At 41.4% G+C, this 27,781-nt stretch overlaps 1 protein-coding gene across 2 annotated transcripts in view; it reads left to right on the forward strand.

The window, feature by feature from the left end:
• LOC124112519 (metabotropic glutamate receptor 7-like) overlaps positions 1-16,120 on the forward strand; it is a 69,030-nt gene extending 52,910 nt beyond the window's left edge. For both annotated transcript variants that reach the window (XM_046472680.2, XM_046472681.2), the window contains one exon: positions 14,494-16,120. In XM_046472680.2, coding sequence (XP_046328636.1) covers positions 14,494-15,135 — 642 coding nt within the window. In that variant the 3' untranslated portion in view covers positions 15,136-16,120. The remainder of the gene's footprint in view (positions 1-14,493) is intronic.
• Positions 16,121-27,781: the final 11,661 nt, after the last annotated feature.

The raw sequence follows: 27,781 nt of genomic DNA on the forward strand, positions 1-27,781 counted from the left end.
TTGTCTCCTGTGGGAATTCCAGGACGGAATAGGTCCCCAGTACCCCATGCTTGTCTCCTGTGGGAATTCCAGGACGGAATAGGTCCCCAGTACCCCTTGCTTGTCTCCTGAGGGAATTCCAGGACGGAATAGGTCCCCAGTACCCCTTGCTTGTCTCCTGTGGGAATTCCAGGACGGAATAGGTCCCCAGTACCCCATGCTTGTCTCCTGAGGGAATTCCAGGACGGAATAGGTCCCCAGTACCCCTTGCTTGTCTCCTGTGGGAATTCCAGGGCGGAATAGGTCCCCAGTACCCCATGCTTGTCTCCTGTGGGAATTCCAGGACGGAATAGGTCCCCAGTACCCCATGCTTGTCTCCTGGGGGAATTCCAGGACGGAATAGGTCCCCAGTACCCCATGCTTGTCTCCTGGGGGAATTCCAGGGCGGAATAGGTCCCCAGTACCCCATGCTTGTCTCCTGTGGGAATTCCAGGACGGAATAGGTCCCCAGTACCCCATGCTTGTCTCCTGGGGGAATTCCAGGGCGGAATAGGTCCCCAGTACCCCATGCTTGTCTCCTGTGGGAATTCCAGGACGGAATAGGTCCCCAGTACCCCATGCTTGTCTCCTGTGGGAATTCCAGGACGGAATAGGTCCCCAGTACCCCATGCTTGTCTCCTGTGGGAATTCCAGGACGGAATAGGTCCCCAGTACCCCATGCTTGTCTCCTGAGGGAATTCCAGGACGGAATAGGTCCCCAGTACCCCTTGCTTGTCTCCTGTGGGAATTCCAGGGCGGAATAGGTCCCCAGTACCCCATGCTTGTCTCCTGTGGGAATTCCAGGACGGAATAGGTCCCCAGTACCCCTTGCTTGTCTCCTGAGGGAATTCCAGGACGGAATAGGTCCCCAGTACCCCTTGCTTGTCTCCTGTGGGAATTCCAGGGCGGAATAGGTCCCCAGTACCCCATGCTTGTCTCCTGAGGGAATTCCAGGACGGAATAGGTCCCCAGTACCCCATGCTTGTCTCCTGAGGGAATTCCAGGACGGAATAGGTCCCCAGTACCCCTTGCTTGTCTCCTGTGGGAATTCCAGGGCGGAATAGGTCCCCAGTACCCCATGCTTGTCTCCTGTGGGAATTCCAGGACGGAATAGGTCCCAAGTACCCCTTGCTTGTCTCCTGAGGGAATTCCAGGACGGAATAGGTCCCCAGTACCCCTTGCTTGTCTCCTGTGGGAATTCCAGGGCGGAATAGGTCCCCAGTACCCCATGCTTGTCTCCTGTGGGAATTCCAGGACGGAATAGGTCCCCAGTACCCCTTGCTTGTCTCCTGAGGGAATTCCAGGACGGAATAGGTCCCCAGTACCCCATGCTTGTCTCCTGAGGGAATTCCAGGACGGAATAGGTCCCCAGTACCCCATGCTTGTCTCCTGTGGGAATTCCAGGACGGAATAGGTCCCCAGTACCCCTTGCTTGTCTCCTGAGGGAATTCCAGGACGGAATAGGTCCCCAGTACCCCATGCTTGTCTCCTGTGGGAATTCCAGGACGGAATAGGTCCCCAGTACCCCATGCTTGTCTCCTGTGGGAATTCCAGGACGGAATAGGTCCCCAGTACCCCATGCTTGTCTCCTGTGGGAATTCCAGGACGGAATAGGTCCCCAGTACCCCTTGCTTGTCTCCTGTGGGAATTCCAGGACGGAATAGGTCCCCAGTACCCCATGCTTGTCTCCTGTGGGAATTCCAGGACGGAATAGGTCCCCAGTACCCCATGCTTGTCTCCTGAGGGAATTCCAGGACGGAATAGGCCCCCAGTAGCTGTGTACACCCTGCTTGTTCTCCATTTACATGACACAAAAGATCCCCAGTACCTTATGTTTGTCAGAATCGATTCGATATGGTTGCGGTAATAAGTGATCTTGCTGGTTGTATCCCTCCTTACCGGACAGTGAGTGAGTGAGTGAGTGAGTCGGGTTTAACGCCGCTTTTAACATTATTCTAGTTATATCACGGCGTGTCAGCTTAATGGGGGGGGGGGGGGGGGGGGGGGAGTCCGAAGTGATGCAGGTCTAAGACGTTTACCACTTCGGTGAAACCCACGAGCATGGGTATGGTGATGACAAACCTAGAAACATAATTTGGGCAACTCTGCACATCGAATCGCGGCGCCTTAGACGACTAGGCCACCTGTGCCCCCCTTACCGGACAGCGTGTTCCCTTGTTCATGCTATTGACCACTGGTTTATCATTTATAGGACTTTACAAAATACGAATATCGTCAAAGGCCATCCCCTCACCTAAAGACAAGGTTCATCACATTTCAAAACTTCTGCCAATGAAATGAATGAGTATGGCTTCACGCTGCTTGCAGCAATCTACCAGCGATATCACAGCGGAGAACACTAGAGTGAGTGAGTGAGTTGGGTTTAACGCCGCTGAGGGGAACACTAGAAATTGGCTTAACATATTGTACCCATGTAGAGAATCCAACCCGTGTTTTCGGCGTGACGAGCGAACGCTTTAACTAGGTTACCCAACCACCACCCCGCCAATGAAACGTAACTGGGACATCGTTTATCGCGTCGGTCTGCATGCAGTTGCTTTCAAAAGAAGAGCCAAACACAATAAACTTTTTTCCGCAGGGGTTATTACAATTGTTTTACTACAAAGCTTGAGGGTAAATGTTTCTTCTTCAGTTACTTCTGAAACAAATTATGTGTTTCCCAAAATAATCAAATGATCGGTGCCCACTTCGGCGGTACTTAACGAAGTCGCAGAGGACACAATGCTAATGAACAGCTCAACGACTGTCATCGTTAATATTAGTTATGATTTATTAGCCTGTCAGAATCATGTCCTTTATCTGTGTAGGTTGATAAATTGAGGAGATGGGTTCCACTTTGTCTTATATACTCAAATACTCACTGAAAGTGCAATAACCGATATATAACAGACGCCATATTGGTAATGATAATTAATTATGATTTATGAGACCATTTTGTTGTTTAGTGCATGATTAATTTGATCTGGAAACCTGGCGACCTACATGATCATTTCACAACTCTCGGGCCTCATCACATGGACAGATATTTGTATTAATAAGGACATCTATTTATGAACCTGGCATACATTCTGACAGTGCACACTCTCCATGTCACCTTGCTTTATCAGATCCGCGAAGATCCGGGCTAGAATAGGTCTTCAGCAACCCATGCTTGCCGTAAGAGGCGGTGTTACGACGTAAATTGTAATAAAAAGGTAAATTGTAATACTTGCAGCAAATTGTAATAATTTTGACGTAAATTGTAATAATATTTGACGTAAATTGTAATACGCAAATTGTAATAAAAATTGACGTAAATTGTAATAATCTCTACTTGCGGTAAAATGTAATAAATTCTTACGTAAATTGTAATAACCTTACTACCGTAGTATCCAAGACGCCAATTGACTAGAAATGATCTTTGTCAGTTGAGCTTGCGTTTCACATGTACAATTCGAGAAATACTGTGTATGATGACAAACGTACAAAACTGTTAAGTTAGGGATGGTTGGTATAGGCTTTATCGTACAATCGTCATGAAAGGGTGGTGTCAACATCGATAAATTTAAATGACTGAAAGATCCATCCTCGGGTTCAAAATGATGGGTTAAACAACCGTATATTCGACAAATAATTTAATTGTGACATATTGTTCAATACTCTTATAAGGCTATTCAAGATGTTTTTTGCATGACTTGCTTCAACAGTACGTTGACCAGTTCGACACGACTGAACGAGTGATGACGAAGGGTACAAACACAGGCTGGTCAACCAGTGTGTCGATTTGCAGTTGAAATGCTATACGAGTTGATAAGGAGTACATGATCCTTTTCTTGAAACAAACGAGGAAATTTAATCATATTTATACAATTCATTTCATTTTGACGAAGAATTCAAATACAACAAATGAGTTGACAGATCCCGTGCATACACAAATAACATCCGGTATCTTCGGATAACTCTTGTACAGTTTCAAAGAGTATACGAATTATCATAAATTTCTTGCAATCAATTGCTGAAATATACCTGCTTGTATCCAAATAGAAAGGAATTGAAAATTTATAATGAAAATATGTTTGTCACTAAAGTAAATTTTCTCTTTGACCTTGAAACGTACTTGAAGATCATTAAACTCGACAATCGTTGGTGGATTGCGCCAAGAAACCTTGATACGAAATATATACGTACAATAATCCCCTGAAAACATAACCTCCTCTGAAAGATTAAGAGGATTATTTTTAAAGTAATTTGGGCTAACATCAAGCACTGTAATAACATACTCTCTTAAAATTCCAATGAAATGACTGGTGACTTACCAAAAAGTCAAATTATATTTTGCTCCGATTTTTTTTTACCTTGTTCTAATTGCCTAGCCTTATCACTTTTTTTCTGAAATTATGTTAAAACTTCTAGATTTGAGAATATATGTCTTCAGAGGGTATTTCATACACTATGTAACAACTGTTTTACCCCATTTCAAATTTGGTTTCATGCTGAATCGCTCTTTTCAACTACTGCTAACACACTTTAAATGCAAGGAAAGCATCCCAAACATATATTTTTATATATAAATACATTGTGTTGATAACCACGTACTTAACCTACAGAAATAACACTGTCTGGATATTATTTGTGTATGCTTTGAATTATGATTTCGTGCCATTATCATGATGGATTCTGTTTTTGTTGTTGGGGCAAGGAGTTATTATCCCAGCAAAAGTTGTCAGTAAGTTGTTGTTAGTTCTTCATGACATATGAAAGGAATCCAGACAGTTACATTTATTCATTTATTTCATTAAATATACTTCTTCCTATGAAAGGAACTATTTTATGTTATATTAATGATCCATATGTTAATCATACATTGCTACAAATATTGCATAAGTTAACATGGTTTGCATTTATTTAATATTTTTTCTTTATCTGTGAGAAGTTCACAGAGATCGAGAATACACAATATCTAATAGTATATGCAATGTAGGTAAAGAATATCCACGCCCCTCTTTTGATATTAATAAACACATTGTATATAATGTTATGTATTAAGTATTCTCCTTTCCCATGCATGGGAAATCTATGCTGCATTTGCTGACGACTGGTTTTTTTCCTTTGACATTGCACAGGAGATCTGTCACTCATTTGTTGTATTTGAACTCTTCGTCAAAATATAATGTATAAATACGACTGAATTGTCTCGTTTGTTCCAGGAAACGGTCATGTGCTCCTTATCTCAACTCGTAACTCAGTGTTATTGCAATGGACTCCTAGCTAAGCTACTATTGGATGATAAATCAATTAAGCTATTTGTCGAATAGACGTACCTGATGTCACCCATCATTTTTAACCCGAGGATGGATCTTTCAGTCATAAATTTCGATGTGTACAGTTGCTAGAGTATTATTCTAACAATACAGACATGACACAAGCTGCACGTAAAATAATTGATAAAGGTAGTCCTTCCGGGTTCACATACCTACATGTACATCGCCCAGGACATTGTCATTATTTGCTCTACATCCTCCGAGCAACGTTAACAAAATTGAAACTTGAATAATAATAAATTGATATTTTGTATATGAACATGTATAAATCAGCTTGCACACAAGACTACTGCAGAATGACATGTCATCCATTTGCTAGTTTAGTTTAGTTAAAAAATATTTTATTCACAGAACAAAATGAGAATTGTATTGGGGACAAGGTCTTGCAACTTAGTAAACCCCTCTCCGCATAAAATATGCACAAATATACAGTTGCAAAATAAATAAATTTGCTTCAGTCAGTAAAAGTCAGATTTTCCACATTTACACATCAATATATTTGTGTAAGTTTGTCACGTTATAATTATTCCATTGTGTATATAACTACCTACTTTACCAATTGAAATATGATTCCATTAGGTTAAATATGAACAATTCTGATGAAAATCGTCAATATGATATATAACAATTAAGTACAAAACACACAGAATATTTCTCAATTAATAAAGAAAACTAAGTTCATTCTAGTAATTAATCTTCGTCTGGACAACCATATAAATGAAATTCCAATGCGTTTATATATACATATAATTATACAACAATGTACGATAACGACCTCAATCCTCCCCCACACCCATACTTTAATGACGATTGTACGATAAACCCTGTACCAACCCTGACAAGGATAGGTTCTAGTCATTTAACGCCTTTGACACAAAACTTATAAGGTTATTACAATTTACGTAAAAAGTTATTACATTTTACCGCAAGTTGAGATTATTACAATTTACATCAATTTTTATTACAATTTGCGTATTACAATTTACGTCAAATTTTATTACAACTTACGTTGTTATTACAATTTACGTCAAAATTATTACAATTTCCTGCAAGTATTACAATTTACCTTTTTATTACAATTTACGTCGTAACAGGCGGCTATGCTTGTCGTAAAAGGCGACTAACGGGATCGGGTGTCAGACTCGCTGACTTGGTTGATGCATGTCATCGTATCCCAATTGCGTTGATCGATGCTCATGATGTCAAACACTGGATTGTCTGTCCCAGACTCGATTATTTACAGACTGCCGTCATATAGCTGGAATATTGCTGAGTGCGGCGTTAAACAACAAATAAATCTTGCTATTTTATATGTATTTCTTTTATATGCGGGCGGTCATGTAATGCCAAGGGTTTATGCAGGATTAACGGGTGGGTCGGTGCAGGTGCATATGATCATGGGAGATAAATGGGGGAAAAGAGCTATTTGTCCCTATTTGTGTACTTCAAAGACATTATAACCTTTACTTGAAAACATTATTGTACAGCTAAGTATGAGAGCCTTACTCGTAATGGGTGCTATCATATGTGAAAAATGTCGCCTTCGCAAAGTTAAAACATGACGCATTTTATAATTGGGATCTTTTTCATTCCAGTTTGGGAAGTTTTAAACTTGCCGACATTGGTTGGTGTGATTTCAATAAATCTCTGCTAATTTAAGCATGACTCTTTCGTCACAGTCACAACCACAGCCAGCACATAAATATATGTGCATTACGAAAATGTGAATATGGATTAACGGATAAAATATGTCTGCTTCATGATAGTGCTGGCGAGTTGTGCAAAAGTATGTTAGTAGGAACAGTAAATTACAGTGCATGTTTAACTTCATGGATTAATGCACTGGTATTTCAAACAGAAATAAATAATTGCACATAGGCGTGAAATTCTAGGGCAGAATTAGAACTTATTTGTTTCTTCTTCAGTTCCGTATTTATAATCATTATTGTTAAATCAAAAAATACATAAAGCAAAAATCACAGTAGTGAAAAAGCGAGCCGACGCGAATCGTTTAAACCTCCTTCACAGTGTAGAAATATATAGCATTTTGGCATGCAATGTTTTACATCATTTTTTTCAATTTCAGCTCGACTAATCAATTATTCGTGTCATAAAACACATACCAGAAACTATTTCACATAAAATATCCGATCTGAGGCACAGAATGCATCAGGTGAATATAACAAAGCCCTTGGGCGTCAAAGTAACGAGGAAAAGACACTCTTTCACCGAAGCTTTTCGTCAATATGCCTCCTTGTGGCGGACAAAAAAAGAAACTGAGAACCGAGTTTTCAAAGACCATGTACATGTTGGTGTGCTCTGATTAGGTATCTCGACACCAATCGGAATGCGAGTGTCCCCATTGTCTCGCGATGAGTCGTCTAAAATCATTTTATTCCAAATTAGTAGAGGTTGAATCGAGGGACATTCTCCTCTTGAGAGCGGTATAGAACGCGCGTCCACGGGTATGTTAGACAGTTTGTCATATTAAAAGAAAACCTTTGACAAAAACAGGTTTTTTTGTATTGCCGCGCAAGGACCATTATTTGTGGGACTGTGGTATTATTATATATTGGAATTATCGTGCGGCTAGAGGAAGAACTAGAGAGGCACTTGACTATTTTGAAACATACATAATTTTAACCATATGTCTGGCATCATAATATACTCCTCAAAAGAAGTTAAAGACTTGACATGGCAGATTAACTACATGTATAGTCATATTAGAGAGGATGGTCTTTAACTTCATTTGAGTAGCATATAACTAGCCACTTATTTAGGCTTGATTATTTAGTGATAGATCATGTATGGTAGAGTGGGTGCACATCCCAAGCATTGCAAAACTGCATTTATCAGGACCAAGAAACTATGGATTAAAACATTTCGATTTCCAAATTTAACCGAAAACTTCTCACATTTTGTCAGTGTCAAAATGTTCTTTTTAAACGGTTAGTTCGACGATTCAACGGCAAGAAATGATTTGATTAATGTATTCGGTGGGAATTCCCTAAAAACATACCTGCCACTTTATAAGAATATTATTTCCTTCAATTCATAATTATTATGACCTTCTATTCAATACCCCACCGAACTAACCTAACGTAGCATCTGTGACTCTAATGCTGGCTTAAAATCTTGGCAACATTCTACACTGTTTGATGTAATGATGCGTCTTATCAACGAATCCCATGGTACAAACTGTAGAGTTATATAAACATTGTCTAAACTATATATATCTGTACTACCGTAAAGGAAATATATCACACGAACGCGATGATCGCCAATTTCGATGCAAATAACATTTGCTGTAAGACTGGTTGTGTATTAAGCAGTCGAGATGTTATCAGCGCCATGGCTGGTTGCCTGACTGTTTGCAGCAGATAAGCAATGCGTTATGTGGAGGGCAAATTCTGCAAGGTTTCAGACAGGACTTGGCAACGGGAGCTGATGTTGTCGGCTACTTATCAAAGGTTTTCCTGTTGTTGATTAATCGTTGTATTCGCTTGCTTGTTGTTTAACGCAGCACTCAGCAATATTCCCGCTATATGACGACGGTCTGTAAATAATCGAGTCTAGACCAGACAATCCAGTAATTGATATCAAAACCACGCAATAGGGGTACGATGGTATGCATCAACCAAGTCAGCGAACCTGACCACCCGATCCCGTTAGTCGCCTCTTACGACAAGCAGTCTCCTATTTCGACAAGCATGCGTTGCTGAAGACCTATTCCGGCCTTCACGGTTCCGTTGTATTCGCGAATACTTTGTAACGTAACGCATGGTGTCATAATTGTCGTGCCACGTCTATAAATGGTTCAAATGATATACCGTTGTCAGAAGGTTTGTTTCAAATACCTGAAGCAAACTCGAACCAATACAGCATCAGAAAACTTAAGAAAAAACACCACCAAGAGTTATTGTGAGTTGTGTTTAATGCCTCCAATAACAGTATTCCAGTTATATCATGGCGTGTAAGCTTCATGTGGGAGAAAAACCCGAAGTAATGCAGGTCTCAGACATTTACTACTTTGATGAAACCCACTAAAACGGGTATGGTGAAACATAATCGGGGCGAACCGGGATTCGAACCCATGATCAAAGGTTTGTGGCGTACCCAAGGGACGCAACTCTGCACAGGGAATTGCGGTGCCTCAGATGATTGTGCCACCAGTCATTATGAGAATATTGACACTCTGAAACAGCGGCATTGTGAAATAAATGACAAATTCTACTCGTGAGTGATATGCAGCCATCATAAACGTATAAACAGTTGTCAATCACCAGATGAATTTTATTTCGTGTTTCTGAGCTTCAAGCTCCATAAAACATTAACTCCCGAACATTCGGCTGTTTCCTACATGCTGAGTGAGTGAGTGAGTGAGTGAATGATGAGTATGGTCTCAGCAATATCCCAGCAATATCTCGGCAGGGGAACCGGAAATAGACTTTACACATTATACCCATATGGGGCATCGAACCCGGACGTGACGAGCGAATGCTTCAACCGCTAGGAAATGCCGAGATGTATCACAGCATTGTGGTGTCAACTGGAGGTGCTTCAACTGGTACTTCAACACTGGTACTTCCACATGCTTGATTTGTGGCTTTAAGTCTGACATAAGCCAAAGATTTTAAGTAAATAGTATTTGGCTATTCAAGAAAAACGTTAATTTGAAGACGATTAATTGTACTTACAATGGATAAGTGAATGTCGTTTTATCTGCAGGCAGCACTATTCTGGTCCAACGTAAGGCATCAAGACTCGGGTCACCTGGTGATAGTGTCCGTAGTTTTGTAAGAAAACGCAATTTTTCGATTGTACAGTTATAAGTCGTAAAGTCGTATTAGTGTGTGAAAAGCGTTGCTTCAGGCAAAAGAAAAATTGTTTATCGCTCTCTTCTCCTCGCCGATTACTAGGATTCTATTTTGGGTTGCCCAAGCGCGACACTGATATACTTACATCTTTTTTCAAATTTTGAAGAAAAAAAACATTTCCCAGATAATTTCATCAGATCAGTTCTTCAAGTCAGCCTCATCAACAACATGCATCCCCTCCGCCCGTAACGTTGCTTGCAGGATGGTTTTAATTATTTCTAGAACGTGATGTTTATTTAGAAACTGTGATCTATTTTTGTAGATCTATGTCGAACTCAACTGTTGCATACGTCACCCGTTACGTCACACGTCAAAACCGTTTCCTGATAGCTGGTGTTGCGTACACCTCCTAGTGTGGACGTAGCCAGGTCTGTGGGAGATACCCTGGGTTGCATGTCTAATTAATAAAGGAGACAACACCCTTTCCATATTCATATGAAATCTCTGTCAAAAGCTGTGGCGATTGTACGATTCCGACTACATGATGAGCATGTGTTCGCGAAAAGTTGAGCGTATCCTGCCTCAACGGTGGCACCCGTCACAAACACACGCAAAGGCAAGTCAATTGTTCAGCTGAAAAAAACACCGGAACATATGGTACAAAATAGGAATTGCATCAGACATCAGTCTTGTCACTGATGCGTCAAATTTAGACATGTGCTCCTCATGTCTACCATTAAACGGGGGGCGCGGGGGGCCCAGTCGTCTAAGGCGCCGCGATTCGCTGTGCAGAGTTGCGTCCCTTGGGCACGCCAGAAACCTATGATCGTGGGTTTGAATCCCGGTTCGCCCCGATTATGTTTCTAGGTTTGTCAGCACTATACCCGTGCTCGTGGGTTTCACCGAAGTGGTAAACGTCTGAGACCTGCATCACTTCGGGCTTTCCTCCTACATTAAGCTGACACGCCGTGATATAACTGGAATACTGTTAAAAGCGGCGTTAAACCCAACTCACTCACCCACTCACTCACTCACTCACTACCATTAATCTTTTTGAAACCTTTACTGAGACCTTGAATTTTGTAACCTCAAACTATTTCTGAGTTAGAGTCGTATGATGCTCCTTGAAATGTTGGTAGAAAGAGTATGCTCGATTATATCTCAAAAGTTGAGAAATGTAGACTCCAAGGACTGGAGGTGCAGGAATATTGCTCGACAAAAAGAGAAAGTTGACAATGGGAAAGTCCGGCATTTCATATATTGTTTTCTCAGTAGATGACATTTGCTTTCGTTTTTGACAAAAGCCCCATTCACATGGACAAAATTTACTCATGTAAGCAAATTTACTCATGGAGTATATTTACTCATGTAAGCAAAAGTATATTTTACATTGCGTTCACATGAAGTTTATGCAAGGCAGAAGTAAACATCATTTCATAAATAAATTGTGGACTTTTATCATTTGATGCCATGTCGCTGTCGAAGATAATCAACCAGAGGCGAAAGAGAGAATTTCTATACTTTCTTAGTATGGGATTAGTCTTAGGATTATGCCAGGAAAGAGAACTGTCGAAGAGAGAACGTTCTCAACACTGGTGGAACAATGTCGTCAAACGATCATTTGATGATAAACTGTTGATCGATAACTTTCGCATGACACGCGAAACATTTTATGTTCTTTGCAAGGAACTACAGCCGTATTTTCCTGCACATTCGGAATTCTTTACTGATTATCAGTATCTTCGATTTAATATGCTTACGTAAGCAAATAGAGAATCTGTTCACATGACCAGAAATACTCCAGGAGCATTTATACTTATGAGTAAATATACTTTTACTAGACCTCATCAGGTGTAGCAAATATATTTTTACTCATGTCTCTTTACTCCTGGAGTATATTTACTCACGTAAGCAAATGCGTTCACATGCCACCATAAGTAAATTTACTTATGTAAGTATATATACTCACGTAAGCAAAAAAGTGTCCATGTGAATGGGGCTTAAGACGCACAAGCGAAAACCCAACCACTCACAGGCTCAAGTTCTGTAAACTAAAGTGCTTGTAAATATACCTTTAACTGTGTTTATAACAGTTTAATGTGGGCTTGACATCGTCGTGGCGACCATTGATACTTAAAGAGGAGAAGGGGCAAGGTGAAATAACCGACATTAAGGGACCACACGCATTCAACACTGAAAGGTTACAAGACCGAGCCTCGTGTGATAATCGTCAATTAACATGTTGAGTTTTTGTTAAGTTGAGAAGAAATGAAAGTGGAGGAATTAGTTATAATCAGCTTCAGAAGGCTTGCTATAAACTTACTTCAACAAAAAAAGAAATCAACGACTGAGAGATCGACATAAGAGTTTATTTTTCTCCCCTTGAAACCACGTGTGCCGGTAAAATTAGTTAGTTTAGACTGAAACCATTTGGTTAAAAGAGAACTAGCATATAACGCTTCACCCACGTGTTCGGTATCCTAGCAGCACCACGTCCTCTGTATATACAATGGCAAGACGGCGTTCCTATCTATTGACGCAAGGGAACAAAAGGCGTGTTAAAGGAAGCAACAGTCTTTGAACACTTAAGGCTCTTAATGGATATCAATTGGTTTCGGGCGTAAAATTGGAAAACTCAATGGAGATGTAAAATGTGATTGATTATTAAGAGAGAGGCCGTGTTGATATTGATCCTTGAAGAGGTTTCAAATGATTTAGACAACATGAAGCGTTGTCATCATGTTTGTTTGTTGTTTAACGCCGCACTCAGCAATATTCCAGCTATATGACGGCGGTCTGTAAATTATCGTGTCTGGGTCAGACAATCCAGGGATTGATATCATGAGCATCGGTCCACGCAATTGGGATATGATGACATGCATCAACCAAGTCAGCGAGTCTGACCACCCGATCCCGTTAGTCGCCTTTTACGACAAGCACAGTCACCTTTTACGGCAAGCATGGGTTGCTGAAGATCTATCCTACCCCAGATCTTCACGGATCTGTTTCACATGTATTTTCATAAAATATTAATATGGGATATGCTCTAGTTCAATGGCTGAAATACTATTTAAACTGACTCACTAACTCACAGTGATCAGGTCACTATTTAGCAGACTCTGTGACCATTAGGATACCTTCAGTCTTGTTTCTGAAAGGCAAAAGAAAATACAGATTTACCTCTCAGTTGATTTGCTCCTGCGTTTGAATTTCAGTTGAAATGTACTGGAGCTCAGTCAACACTCAAAGGATACTTCTACCTGTTTTTTTTTCTGAAATCTAATTTGATTTATCACTTTTAAAAATTCAAAAAATACAATTGCATAATACACAACTGTTGATGAATATCTTAGACATCATATCTTTGAAGTAAATAAATTTGCTTTTTATCTGAACAAATTTGCAACATTTCAAACATTGATTTCTTACCACAGTCTTCATTGAACCAATATATTTCTCCGCAAAATTACCCAGCCATAATTATACCTGAATATAAAAATCCATTTCAACCCTTGCCGAACTAGGCTGAAATTATGGAGTTACATGTTGGCTCAATCTCATTAAAATCAGACCTTAGTTCTTGCTTCTGCTAAACAAAGATATGAGGACATCGCATTACGATTCACGTCAGAACGACCTTTCATCCGACCAATCAGAGCTTCGCTTACCAAACTTTCCATCCAATATCAGGCGTGTAGGACCAGGGGCCACCCATTACCAATAGTTACAGACATAAAGATTAATTGCTGTGAAACCGATTTTAGAATCATTATAAATACATGTACATGTTTAGATTTGATAATATGCATTTTAGTTTTGTCTATTGACTTGTCTCTCGTGAAGATGCCTAATTTTGACTTGTCTCGTGAACATTCTGAATCTGACTTGTTTCTCCTGAAGATTCTGAGTCTGCCATTGATGATGACATGGGACATGAGCATGTACTCCTCATCCGTCCTCAAGGGGGCACAGGTGGCCCAGTCGTCTAAGGCGCCGCGATTCGATGTGCAGAGTTGCGTCCCTTGGGCACGCCAGAAACCTATGATTGTGGGTTCGAATCCCGGTTCGCCCCGATTATGTTTCTAGGTTTGTCAGCACCATACCCGTGCTCGTGGGTTTCACCGAAGCGGTAAACGTGTGAGACCTGCATCACTTCGGGCTTTCCTCCCACATCAAACTGACACGCCGTGATATAACTGGAATACTGTTAAAAGCGGCGTTAAACCCAACTCACTCACTCACTCGTCGTCCAAAAAACCGCATTCAATGGTCTTCTAGAATGCATAGTTTACCCACTCAAGAAACCAGAGTATTAAGTATGCATCTTTTCATTTCAGGTAATCTTGGTGACTGTTTCGACGAGTCTGGCGCCTCCACGTGTTGCAAAGAGCATGCCTGTGAGAACTGAAAGATTTGTGGAGCTGTACTGCGATATGCCCTTAGTGGGCCTCCTGTCATCCCTGTCCTTCAACCTCGTTCTGGTTATAATCTGTGTATTTTACGCTTTCAAAACGAGGCGACTTCCGGATAACTACAACGAGTCTCGTTATATCGCGTTTTGTGTGGACACGACGCTTTTAGTGTGGATTTCCTTCGTTCCAACGTATTTCACCACATCTTTAGCGTATTATAAAGTCATCATACTATCTATAGCGTTAATTGTAAACAGTTCAGTGTGCTTGTTGTGTCTATTTATTCCAAAAGTCTATGCTCTCTACCAGCAGAAGAAAACGAACAGTGGAACGCAAGATCGTTGTTATAATCCATTGAACACCACCCAGAAAGAAACTGGAATCTGTCCCAACCGGTTCTCGAACAGTGACTTCTTTACGTCTAAGTCCTCTTTTAATATGACAGAACAAACGGAAAACAAGCAACCCGCAAACGGAACCGGTTTATCCAAACATGTTGAGATTGTTCTCAAACCGGAATCGGATTCTTCTCCAGGCCATTCGGAGTTGAGTGTTAATTGCCAATAATGACACACGTTATATGTTTTAAGATGCGGTGCCGTTTTTGTTGAAATATTCAACATTTTCAATGATTCGTTGGATATCTGTGTTAGGATGTTGTCATTGTCGGTTTGTATTTGTTGGCTGATTTACTGAATCTAAACTAACTGATGAAGTAATTATGTTTTCACCGCCAAAAGAAACGCGAACCAGAGAAACATATAGAGAAGTATGTACGTTAAGAGGAGATGTTTCCAATGTGTACCAATTAATGTCAAAAATACAATCAGCCAGGTGTTACCACAGTGTCATTATTCTATTACGATATGCTGCACGTGTCCAAACTTTACACGCTAATCCTGTGCGAGACAAAAGGTGCATTTCGAGTCATGGGTCTATGACGTCACATGTGATGCGTTCATGAGCGTCGGTTCACACAACACACCAGTATGTTCGTTTGTGTGACTAACGAATCTCATATCCCTTGAATATGAGTAATTCTTCATATAGTAACATACATGTATGATATTAGCGTTTCTTTTGTCGGTGAGTATAGAAACTGCTGGGCAAAAGAAAGTATACACTTGAAAATTGGATTTGACAAAAAAAAATCAAACGTTATCAAAACCGTTACTAGGCTGAAAATACAAATGTAAAAAATATGAACGTTTGTTGTACGAAAATATGTGCATGTGCATAGCATATATTATTCATGTAAATGAACTCATTCATGAATAAACTTCTTCTACTTCTACAAGGCTGAAAACAGTCCCTGAAACACTGCAAGTTTAAGGCCCTACGTACAATACGGCACGGTAATCAAATACATCACCTCAAATATCCCTTTCTTCCTTGTTTCATTTTTAGCCGCCATTAAAGATGAGTGTGTACTTTTGCACGTCAGTTTATACAAGGATAAAGAGACCCTTCTCATCAGTCAGATTGGTGGAGCCAAGATTCTACGTTGATGTGAAGAACTTATCATTCAATTAAAATTATTACCACTGCCTGTATCACGAGACTTGTGTTAAGATCATGAAAAGATCATTTATATACATGAAATGATGATGTCTGCAAATAGTTTATGTCAATACGCACGGAACATCATCACAGGCAGGCCTGTGCATTGTGGGGGAAAACACATCGTTTATTTGGCTTCATGACAAAACGTCGTTGCTAACCAACACAAAACAGCAATGATGCAGGTTTCCGAGAACTGGCACTCCATTATTTCGTTGGGGTGGAGGAGGGTGTAGGGAGTGTGGTATGTGGGGGTCGAGGGGAGAAAATGTGTACGTGTCACTCTGTGTGTGTGTGTGTGTGTGTGTGTGTGTGTGTGTGTGTGTGTGTGTGTGTGTGTGTGTGCAGCGTCTACAGCAGACGGATCATTTCGCAAAATGTAATAACGCAGTAGTATGTAATGAGTAAATGATTGTTGCTTTATGCTCAGCATTATCCCAGCTGGATTACAGTGCTTCATACATTGTGCGTGACGAGCGAACGCTATTACCACATGGCTACCCCACCGCCCTCAGCGGTTTTGGAATTTGTTGTTGTTGTATGTTGTTTAACGCCGCACTCAGCAATATTACAGCTAGATAACGGCGGTCTATAAATAATCGAGTCTGGACCAGACAATTCAGTGATTGACATCATGAGCATCGATCCACGCAATAGGTGAGGTGAGGTGAGGTGAGGTGAGGTGAGGTGAGGTGAAATGGGGTTTAAAGTCGCGTCCAAGATTATTGCACTTATAAAGCGACATGCATGCACGTGTATGTGTGTGTATGTGGCTGCTTGTACTAGTCCGGACTGATGCCGATTTATAGTGCTAGCCCACTGAGATACCATGCCGCAGTTAAACATGAATACCCCACTCAGAAACAGTATACTGACTCCGAGCCGACCAGTTCTTGTTTCAGCCCCTTAATGCCGAGCACCAGAGAGGGTATCAACAAGTACCATCTTTTAACGTCTTTAGGTCTGACGCTCTCCTGGCGGACGTACAACTAGACTAAGGAGGCGGTCTACGCAATTGGGATACGATGAAATGCATCAACCAAGTCAGCGAGCCTGACTACCCGATCCCGTTAGTCGCCTCTTTTCGACAAGCATAGTCCCCTTTTACGGCAAGCATGGGTTGCTGAAGACCTATTCTAACCCGGGATCTTTACGGGTTGTTTTGAAATTAATCTGAATAAACATAGCCCCGGAATTGTAACTGTAATGAAGCAATTATCACTGACATGTATGTATATCAAGCAATGTTGTTAATGCAATCGACCCGTGAAGATCCGGGTTAAAAAAAGGTCTTAACAAACAAACAAACAAACAAATATTAAAGCAAACTCTATTACAATACTACATTTCCACACTCAAGATGATGTCTTCTATTAACCTGGCGAGCCTGACCACCCGAATAACCAAATGTTGCATGTAACTTACCAGACACGGGCAATATTTGGCCATTCATCGGTCAGCCAGAAAAGCCAGGAATAACTGAAACAACATTGATGCGGTATAAAAGACCACTTACGCACCTGTCCGCTGGCATACATGGTGGCTCATTCTGCCGACAGTTGTTTCATGGTGAAGCCTGTTGTAGAAGTCGTTGATGATATGCTTGCTGGGGGCGACTAGAAACGACTAATTCTGTCTATAAATCACCATGTAACGTGCCCGATGCTGCTGGTGATATCTATATCTTCTGGGACAAGGGAATTTTACAACTGTGAATAGAAACAATATTTCATTTTGAAGACCAAGTCAATTTCCTTTTTAATCATATTTAGCAACGAGAAAACTCATTACTTATTCATCGGATTTGGTTGCGATTTTCTTATCAATTACTGGTTACAATTTTAAGCTATTTATTCGACCTAGCCGTGAAATGACTTTCAGTGTGTAGGTCAAAATAAAGAGTGAGGGGTTTAACGCCGCTTTGAACAGTATTTCCGTTATATGACGGTGTGTCCGCTTGATATAGGAGGAATATTTACTCAGTATTATTCAATAAGATGATGATATGACGTCTGCAGTGAGAAAACGGTATTTAAAAATATATAAATATAAAAAATCAAATGGGTAATAGTATTGTGTAGGACGTTGGTCCTGCTATCAATCGTCATATATCTGACATGTTTCTGACTGCAGAATATCAATATGGTTTGGATGTAAATATAACAAAATCAAATTGTGGTGGGGTAATAGTATTGCCCGTGGGACCATGATCAGGCCATCAACCAGTCATTTATTTACACGTCATATAGCGGGAATATTGCTGACAACCAGGTCAACGCGGCTTGGTCACCTATTGCTGGTCATAACAGGGGGGCACAAGTGGCCCAGTCGTCTAAGGCGCCGCGATTCGCTGTGCAGAGTTGCGCCCCTTGGACACGCCAGAAACCTAAGATTGTGGGTTCGAATCCCGGTTCGCCCCGATTATGTTTTTGGTTTGTCAGCACTATACCCGTGCTCGTGGGTTTCACCGAAGTGGTAAACGTCTGAGACCTACATAACTTCGGGCTTTCCTCCAACATTAAGCTGACAAGTCGTGATATAACTGGACTACTGTTAAAAGCGGCGTTAAACCCAACTCACTCACTCACTCATTAGAAACAGCATATAACTCTGCCTCCCTGCTTCATCCGTCTTCCAAGTGAGTGAGTGAGTGACGGGACGAACAGGGTTGTCCGCCGCTTCTACTGTCACAGCGAGTGACGCCAAGAACTGGATTCACACATTGTATCCTTGCTTGGATTCAAATCTGTATCTTTGGTGCGACAAGGTGTATACCATTGCGTATAAATAGGCCCATACCCTCGTACAGATGGTATCTTAACTTGTTTTAAATTTGTTGAAAAAAACAAACAAATGTGTTCCCGAAAACTGTGTTTGTCTTTTCGCTGACTGAATTAAGTATTCTACTTCAAACATAAATCCAAATATTCCTAAAAGCTACGTAAAACCTCACTCACGCACTCACTATATGTTAACGTTCCTAACAGCAATCTGATTTCAGGACTAACTGGATTTCATTGAAGCTGTCACAGTTCGCGTGATGGTTTCAGCAGACAACAGAACCAGAACACACATAACGAGAGGCTATTCTTTCTGCCGCCAAGATCAACTCCAGGAACAACGCGACTTTCTCGGTGACCTAATTCTCCAAAGAAGCAGATTTTCCTAGTAAAGTATGAATAAAAAACTAACCTCCTGCAGGGATACCAGGATTAAACACTTGATACGTGTCCAAATAACGCTGCCAACTGTTTTTGTGTTACAGGTGAAGTTAGTTTACATTGATGTTGTTTAGATTTATGTCATTGTATGCCCTTAACGCATAGCCATGGCAACAGCAGTTGAAACGGTTTTAGAACGAACCATGCGATACTGTCTGGTATATTTAACTTATTGGTGTAATGTGGGTCTATTTCACCATTGGATCGTAGCGTTGCAGTAAATGTACGGTTGTAGCCTAATGGGTAATGTGATCATGCATACCTGCTTCTGACTGGTCGTGTTATGATCATACACTGAAAATAAAGCAGCGTATTTTCTACATCTCTTGTTTGTCATGCAGACGCAAGGACCGAGTGAGTGAGTGAGTGAGTGAGTGAGTGAGTGTACCACTTTTAGCAATATCCCAATAGGGATACCAGTAATTGGCTTCACACATTGGACCCATGTGGGGTACCGAACCCGGGTCTTCAGCTTAACGAGCGAACGCTTTATCCACTAGGCTCTCTCTCTCTCTCTCTCTCTCTCTCTCTCTCTCTCTCTCTCTCTCTCTCTCTCTCTCTCTCTCTCTCGGGAAAAGGACATTGGTGGGATGCTGCTGTTTTTTTGCGTTACATGCCCCTGTGTATGGAGGGAGTGCCAATGGATTTTTGCACATTTGTAATTTGGTCATGAGAACATATAGCACAAATTACAGGGGCGCGTATGTTCATGGGTCACCAACGAGAACGTAAGAATGTTTTTTTTACAACCAGGGGCTAAATCTTCATTGTCTTCACACCAGGGGAATATTATGTTTAACTGATGACGGTGCACAGCATACGCTCCACCGAAATTTGTAATGAATAAAGATATTCATGAACATATTATTGTTGATAATGTATTGTTCAAACAAATACAGAAATGATATCAGAAGTGTCATTACCGCTTTCAATCCCCGAATAATAATATGAAATAACCTCTCCCGAAAGAGGGCATCAGTCACATGCAAGTACAACCCGTGAAGATCCGGGGTAGAATAGGTCTTCAGCAACCCATGCTTGCCGTAAAAGGTGACTAGACTTGCCGTAAGAGACGACTAACGGGATCGGGTGGTCAGCCTCGCTGACTTGGTTGATGCATGTCATCATATCCCACTGGCCAGACTCAATTATTTACAGAGCGCTGGAATATTGCTGAGTGCGGCGTACAACAACAAACACCCAACATACATCATGTTAGTTTTACTCGACTCATGCAAAAGCTTGCTTTACAGCATTGCGGATTTGTAAACATGGTAAAATCAATTCGGTATTAATTGGGTGTGCCATAGGGTCAACATCGTCTTCAACATCACATGCAATATCATATATTTGTCTCTCATCTCGCAGATGATGTTAAATATGACGTATGATGTAATTGCATGGCAGGCAAACTTAACATCGACACGGAGTTGGGTTTTTTGTTTTGTTTTTTTTTGTGTTTTTTTTTTGTTTTTTTTTTTTGGGGGGGGACTTTACAGCGACCTTTCATTCAACCAATGGTCATGCACGCACTGCTCTATCTATAATTGATGCATCTATAGTTTTTTTTATGTTCCCAAAGAAATAATTATATCACAAATGACTTGCAAAATCAGGGAGTACCATCCCTTCATGTTGAGGTATTCCCAATGATTTGTTTGTTTGTTGTTTAACGCCGCAATATTCCAGCTATATGTCGGCAATCTGTACATAATCGAGCCTGGACCAGACAATCCAGAGATTAATATTATGAGCATCGATCCACGCAGTTGGGATACGATGACATGCATCAACCAAGTCAGCGAGCCTGACCACCCGATCCCGTTAGTCGCCTCTTACGACAAGCATAGTCGTCTTTTACGGCAAGCATGGGCTGCTGAAGACCTATTCTAACCCGGATCTTCACGGGCCTATTCCCAATGAACTTCCTGTGGAGCTGTGATTGGGACATGAGTTTAACCATTAGTCCCACACAGGTGGGAAAGGGTCATTTTTCTTGAATCCATTGATGATGGTAGAACCAACAGGTAACGGATTTGCTACGTGAGGCAAATGCCTTCTATTTTTGCGTTGATATCGACGACCGAAATGCAAATGGCGGTGAAGTGACGAATTTGATTCACTAAACCTCATGTGAATGGATAGCAAATCAGCTTTTGCATATAGTATGCAAATTTACTGTGTAGTTTTGGGTACCTGAGTAAATACTTTGCATAAGAATGGGGTATATAAGCCCTATTCACAGGCAGACTGTTACTCATATGAGTACTTATACACGTAGAAGTACATTTGCTTTGGGTGAGTTTGATGTTTGTTTGTATATTTGTTTGTTGTTAAACCCTGCACTCAGGTATTTTCCAGCGATATGACGGCGGTTTGTAAAATCATCAAATCTGGACCAGACAATCCTGTATTGACACCATGAGCGTTGATCTACAAAATTGGGATACGATGACATGCATCATCGATGAAGACCAATTCTACCCCGGATCTTCATGGGTCAAGTGCACAAGTTGTATGCAAAATCCCCTTCCCGCTTTGAAAAGATGAAGTAGTCTGTTCACGATGACTGCTGTAAAAATAATGATCATCGTAAGAGATATCCTGTATGTTAAATGTAAGATTACCCCGATGATAATACCCACATATGTGAATAGTAAGTAAATATACCTTCCCTTTTAGGATTAATTTTACACGACATGCTTTTGTTTGTTTGCTTGTTTTTTAATTCCGCACTAAGCAATATTCCAACTATATGACGGCGGTCTGTAAATAATCGATTCTGGATCAACCAAGTCAGCAAGCCTGACAAGCATAGTCGCCTTGTACGACAAGCATGGGTTGCTGAAGACCTAATCTACCCCTGATCTTCACAGGTCTTATTACTCGACATGCAAAATTATTCCCATGGGTAAAAGTCTGCTTGTGAATGGGGCTTAAGACATGTAAACGACCCTGTCATGTGGAAGTAGGATAAAATCAGAGCCGTCAAACTCAAGTCACCCACTCGCACCACGGATTTCCCCAAATTCCAAACCGACTCTTCACTGGCATGAACTACTCCTGCAGGGACGGCGTTCCCATCAAAAGAAGAATATTAGTGTCATTATTCATAAGTATATTGCGTGTAACAAGTTCTATGTGGGTTTAATCACAACCAAGGGATAGTTATTCAACAGACAAACCATGAATGGGAAATTATATTGTGTGTTCGAAATATCTCGTGCACATTAATACACAAACGCAGATGGTAATTCAAGGTAGTACGATATGTTTGAGTAGGTCTGCTGGGAAGTTTGGACGACGTTTAGAGTAAGTGTGCATTATAGATGATATACGCCACTCTTAACTCGTGCCAACTCCCCACTCCCCATCCGACGAAATGTCGTGATAGCTATGTATAAATCTTTCAGTTTCATTTTGAAATATCAGTGTGGACACTGCCAAACTATGTAGCTAGTACTAGCTGCTCACCTCTGACCTTGTACTGAGAGTTGTCTGGAATGTCTGTTCGTTGTTTAACGCCGCACTCAGCAATATTCCCGCTATATGACTGCCGTCTGTAAATAATCGAGTCTGGACAAGACAATCCAGTGTTTGACACCATGAGTGAGTGAGTGAGTGAGTGAGTATGGTTTTACGCCGCTTTTAGCAATATTCCAGCAATATCACGGCGGGGGACACCAGAAATGGGCTTCACACATTGTACCCATGTCAGGAATCGAACGCGGGTCTTCGGCGTGACGAGAGAACGCTTTAACCACTAGGCTACCCGACCGCCCCTTTTGACACCATGAGCATCGATCCACGTACATTAGGATACGATGACATGCATCAACCAAGTCAGCGAGCCTGACCACCCGATCCCGTCAGTCGCCTTTTACGGCAAGCATGGGTTGCTGAAGACCTACTCTAACCCGGATCTTCACGGATCGATTGCTTTAATAACATTGCTTGATATACATACAGTGATAATTGCCTTATTACTGTTTCCGTTTCAGTTCGGGGTCTACAGTCATGTTTATTCAGATAAATTCCAAAGATAAAGATCCCGGGTTAGAATAGGTCTTCAGCTTGCCGCAAGAGGCGACTATGCTTGTCGTAAGAGGCGACTAACGGGATCGGGTGGTCAGGCTTGCTGCCTTGGTTGATGCATGTCATCGTATCCATACTGCGTGGATCGATGCTCATGATATCAATGACTGGATTGTCTGGTTCAGACTCGGTTATTTACAGACCAAGCGAGCCTGACCATCCAAACCCTTTAGTCGCCTTTTACGGCAAGCATTGGTTTTGAAGACCTATTCTACCCTGGATCTTCACGGGTCTGTTGCCTGGAATGAAACAAGTTCATGCAAACATAGCTTTCGTACACTTCATATATACACTTTACTGGTATCGATATAAAATCCGGGGCACGGCAGGCCCAGTCGTCTAAGGCGCCGCGATTCGCTGTGCAGAGTTGCGTCCCTTGGACATGCCAGTAACCTATGATTGTGGGTTCGAATCCCGGTTCACCCCGATTATGTTTCTAGGTTTGTCAGCACCATACCCGTGCTCGTGGGTTTCACCGAAGTGGTAAACGTCTGAGACCTGCATCACTTCGGGCTTTCCTCCCACATAAAGCTGACACGCCGCGATATAACTGCAATACTGTTAAAAGCGGCGTTAAACCCAACTCACTCACTCACGATATAAAATCCAAGTGTTGGAACAGTAAATTAAAATGAGCCATAACGCATAAGTACATTATTCTCTTTCTCATCACCGAATTTTACATTTAAACCGAGGGGTTTGGAATTTAAATCTTTACTTACCTACCAACCCATTTTTATTTTAATAACGTTTTGAGAGAGGAAATAATTAAGTGTCCAAACCAGTCGAAAATATATTAACACTTACCTTGTTTGTTTGTGTTTAACGCCGCAATCAGCAATATTCCAGCTATATGGCGGCGGTGTGTAAATAATGGAGTCTGGGCCGGACAATCCAGTGATCTGACATATGAGCATCGATCTACGCAATGACATGCATCAACCACGTCAGCAAGCCCGACCACCTGATCCCGTTAGTGGCCTCTTACGACAAGCATGGGTTGCTGAAAACAAATTCTATTCTGGATCTTGACGGGGGACTTCACTTGCAACAGGTGCTATAATCCCATGTTGTAATGGCATGGTGTAAAGAGTTCATTAGCAATTACGGGTTCGTATCTCTCCCCTAGATCGGTCATTAGTCCCTTCATGAGGATACCTGGTTATTAATGAATCATTGCATTGATTTCACACCGTAACGTATCAAATAATATGACATCTCCAACTCATCACTGGAAGAAAATCGACATTCAGGACACCCACACTAACGCAGCGTTGCCCACCATGAAACAAATCGCCCCAGTGTTTGGTTTCAGTGGCAACCATGATTAACGCGTCCCCTCATCAAAATGCTTCGATCGTCCAAGTGGTGATTCTTGCTGCTTGCTGTCCTGTAACATCGTGATCTTAGTGCCTCATTTTACTTCCATGTTCACGGGTTTTCCCTGATACAGACACATCAATATTGATACTCTCACATATTTTCCAATCCATCAGGTATGACAATGTTCTCAGTGGTTCTACTGTAATGTAAACTGCCGTTCATTAAATCTCCAATAAAATCGTTATGCCTTCAATTCCCTATTTGTTTTGAATTGTTGCTCAGATGCGCTGCCTGGATGTTTTTAAAAGCCTCTGATGTGCGCATTGCAAATCTGTTGCAGCGTTGCTTTAACGTCCTCAGACGTACAGCTCATACGTAATGTGAGAAACATGCACGTGAGAATACATTCAACAGACAATGTAAATGACATCATCCAAACTGGACGCTGGTCGGATCCAGACGCCCGCAGCAGGTTGTGGGTGGGCGGATGCTGATTTGCAGCCCCAGTGGTGCCAGTACATAGAGCTTAACCTGACACGTTGTTTACAAAGCCCTGAGTGTGCCGGTGTATAAACGCATATCAATTCGAATCGGTAGTCAAGTCACCTTGACGTTGTGTTGCTATGGCTATCATGTAACTTTAATTGAACGTCTTTGGGTAGACGGCTGACAATCTGTTTGTTATGTACTTGGTGTGTGGACTCGTCCTTGGCGGGTGTAATGACGGTACTACAGAGAGATGAATACATACAGCGTCACTAAACCTTTGGGTGGTTATGTTTAACAATTCCACATCAATCAGTGTCCTGCAGTAAACAAAACAACACTAAAACCTTCGCATGTGTCATGTGAATGAACACAGACAGATGGGAAATAAAGGCAGACAAGGCGGTATATAACGTCAGAGATGCGGTGAACGTGCAAACCATGTAACTCTGGTAAAGTGGACTGGTTCTTGTTTATGAACACATACATACACACACACACACAGACACACACAGACACAGACACACACACACACACACACAGAGAAACACAGACAGACACACACACACACGCACGCACGCGCACACAGACACACACAGACAGACATACACACACAGAGACACACACACACACGCACAGACACACACACACATAGACAGACACACACACACACACACATACACGAAATGCAATGCTCTATGTAGGGTGCTATACACTCACGTAGTAAACTGCTCTATGCACGAGGTGTATGCCTCATAGATTACACTGCTGTCAACGCGGTGATACACGCCCACGAAGTGCACTGCACTATGAGTTGAGATATATACGCTCACGTAGTATACTGCTCTATGCACGGAGATATACGATATACGAAGTATACGATGCCCATGAAGTGTACTATGTGAGAAGACATACACAGGAAGTGTACTGTTTTAAGGACGGAGATATACGCACACCAAGTACACTGATGTATGCACGGAGATATACACGTCCAATGCGTGCACACTCACGTGGGGAATGAAATGCTTAGTTTCACACCACAAATATCCGCAACGTGTGAAGTATCATATGATTATAGCAACGCGGGGTCTCAGTGTTTTACCTGCAATACAGCAGCAATCGGGACACCAGAATCAGCCTAAACATTGTACCCATGTAGGGAATCGAATCAGATCGAAACCTATTATTGTGGGTTCGAATCCCGGTTCGCCCCGATTATGTTTCTAGGTTTGTCAGCACCATACCCGTGCTCGTTGGTTTCACCAAAGTGGTAAACGTTCTGAGACCTGCATCACTTCGGGCTTTCCTCCCACATTAAGCTGACACGCCGTGATATAACTGGAATGATGTTAAAAGCGGCGTTTAACCCAACTCACCCACCCACCCTCGTTTGCAATATGTAAGATACACACACGCAATGTCTCTGAAATGAACATATTTACAGAAAATAACAGTTGTTAAGTTATCTTAGTAAGATATAATAAGTAAATGGTCGTTGTGTTTATTGAAATTTCTGCATTCTTATTAGCTGAATTGGTAACGTGTTATTGCATTCATTTCCCAATGAATGTAAAAAATTAAGCCACGCCCAAGCGGATTTATATAGTTTGCACATCGGCTCATACCTGAACCGAAATAAGTACACAGTCAATCCTTAGATAAATAGGAGTCAAGAGACTTGACTTTCAGAAACTGCAGTAATCTAGACTAGCTTAGGCTGTATTGGGTATATTTGTTTTAGGGTCTGTAAGACAGACTAAGAATATTAATATGTGCATATTTTCAGATACAGAACCTGAAAAATTAAATACTAATATTAACGAGTATGGAAATAACCTCAGCTATTGGTTTTGAATATCGGTCAGTTCTGATCAATTCATCGTTCATGTCCTGTATATTAAGTGATGCCCTTCACGCGCGAGCTAGTTAAACAAGACGAAGACGTGCAGGCATACCGAGAACATTACTTGCATGAAATCGAAACGCTATTTCTCGTTAGATGAAGCCAGGTAGGGAGTAATGAACTGTAAGAATATATCTCAATTTAGGTTAAATAGGGAAACCTTTGTAAAAATCGAGACAGTGTTGTTGATATGGAAACCTTTTTCTCACGTGCGAATTCAAACACGTGCCGATCATTAATCTTAAATAAACTGAAGAATGGCTCGCAAGTGCAATGGAAACATCTGTAGAAGCCCTAATAATATAAGCTGGACATCATGTCCAAATATCCTAGTGGTATATAACGTCCAAATATCCTAGTGGTATATAACGTCCAAATATCCTAGTGGTGAATCACGTCCAAATATCCTAGTGGTATATCACGTCCAAATATCCTAGTGGTGAATCACGTCCAAATATCCTAGTGGTATATCACGTCCAAATATCCTAGTGGTACATCACGTCCAAATATCCTAGTGGTGAATCACGTCTAAATATCCTAGTGGTATATCACGTCCAAATATCCTAGTGGTGAATCACGTCCAAATATCCTTGTGGAACATCACGTCCAAATATCCCAGTGGTGA

The sequence above is a fragment of the Haliotis rufescens genome, unplaced genomic scaffold (assembly GCF_023055435.1).
Source record: "Haliotis rufescens isolate VD_foot unplaced genomic scaffold, xgHalRufe1.0.p SCAF_17, whole genome shotgun sequence".
In the NCBI taxonomy this organism is placed as follows: domain Eukaryota; kingdom Metazoa; phylum Mollusca; class Gastropoda; order Lepetellida; family Haliotidae; genus Haliotis; species Haliotis rufescens.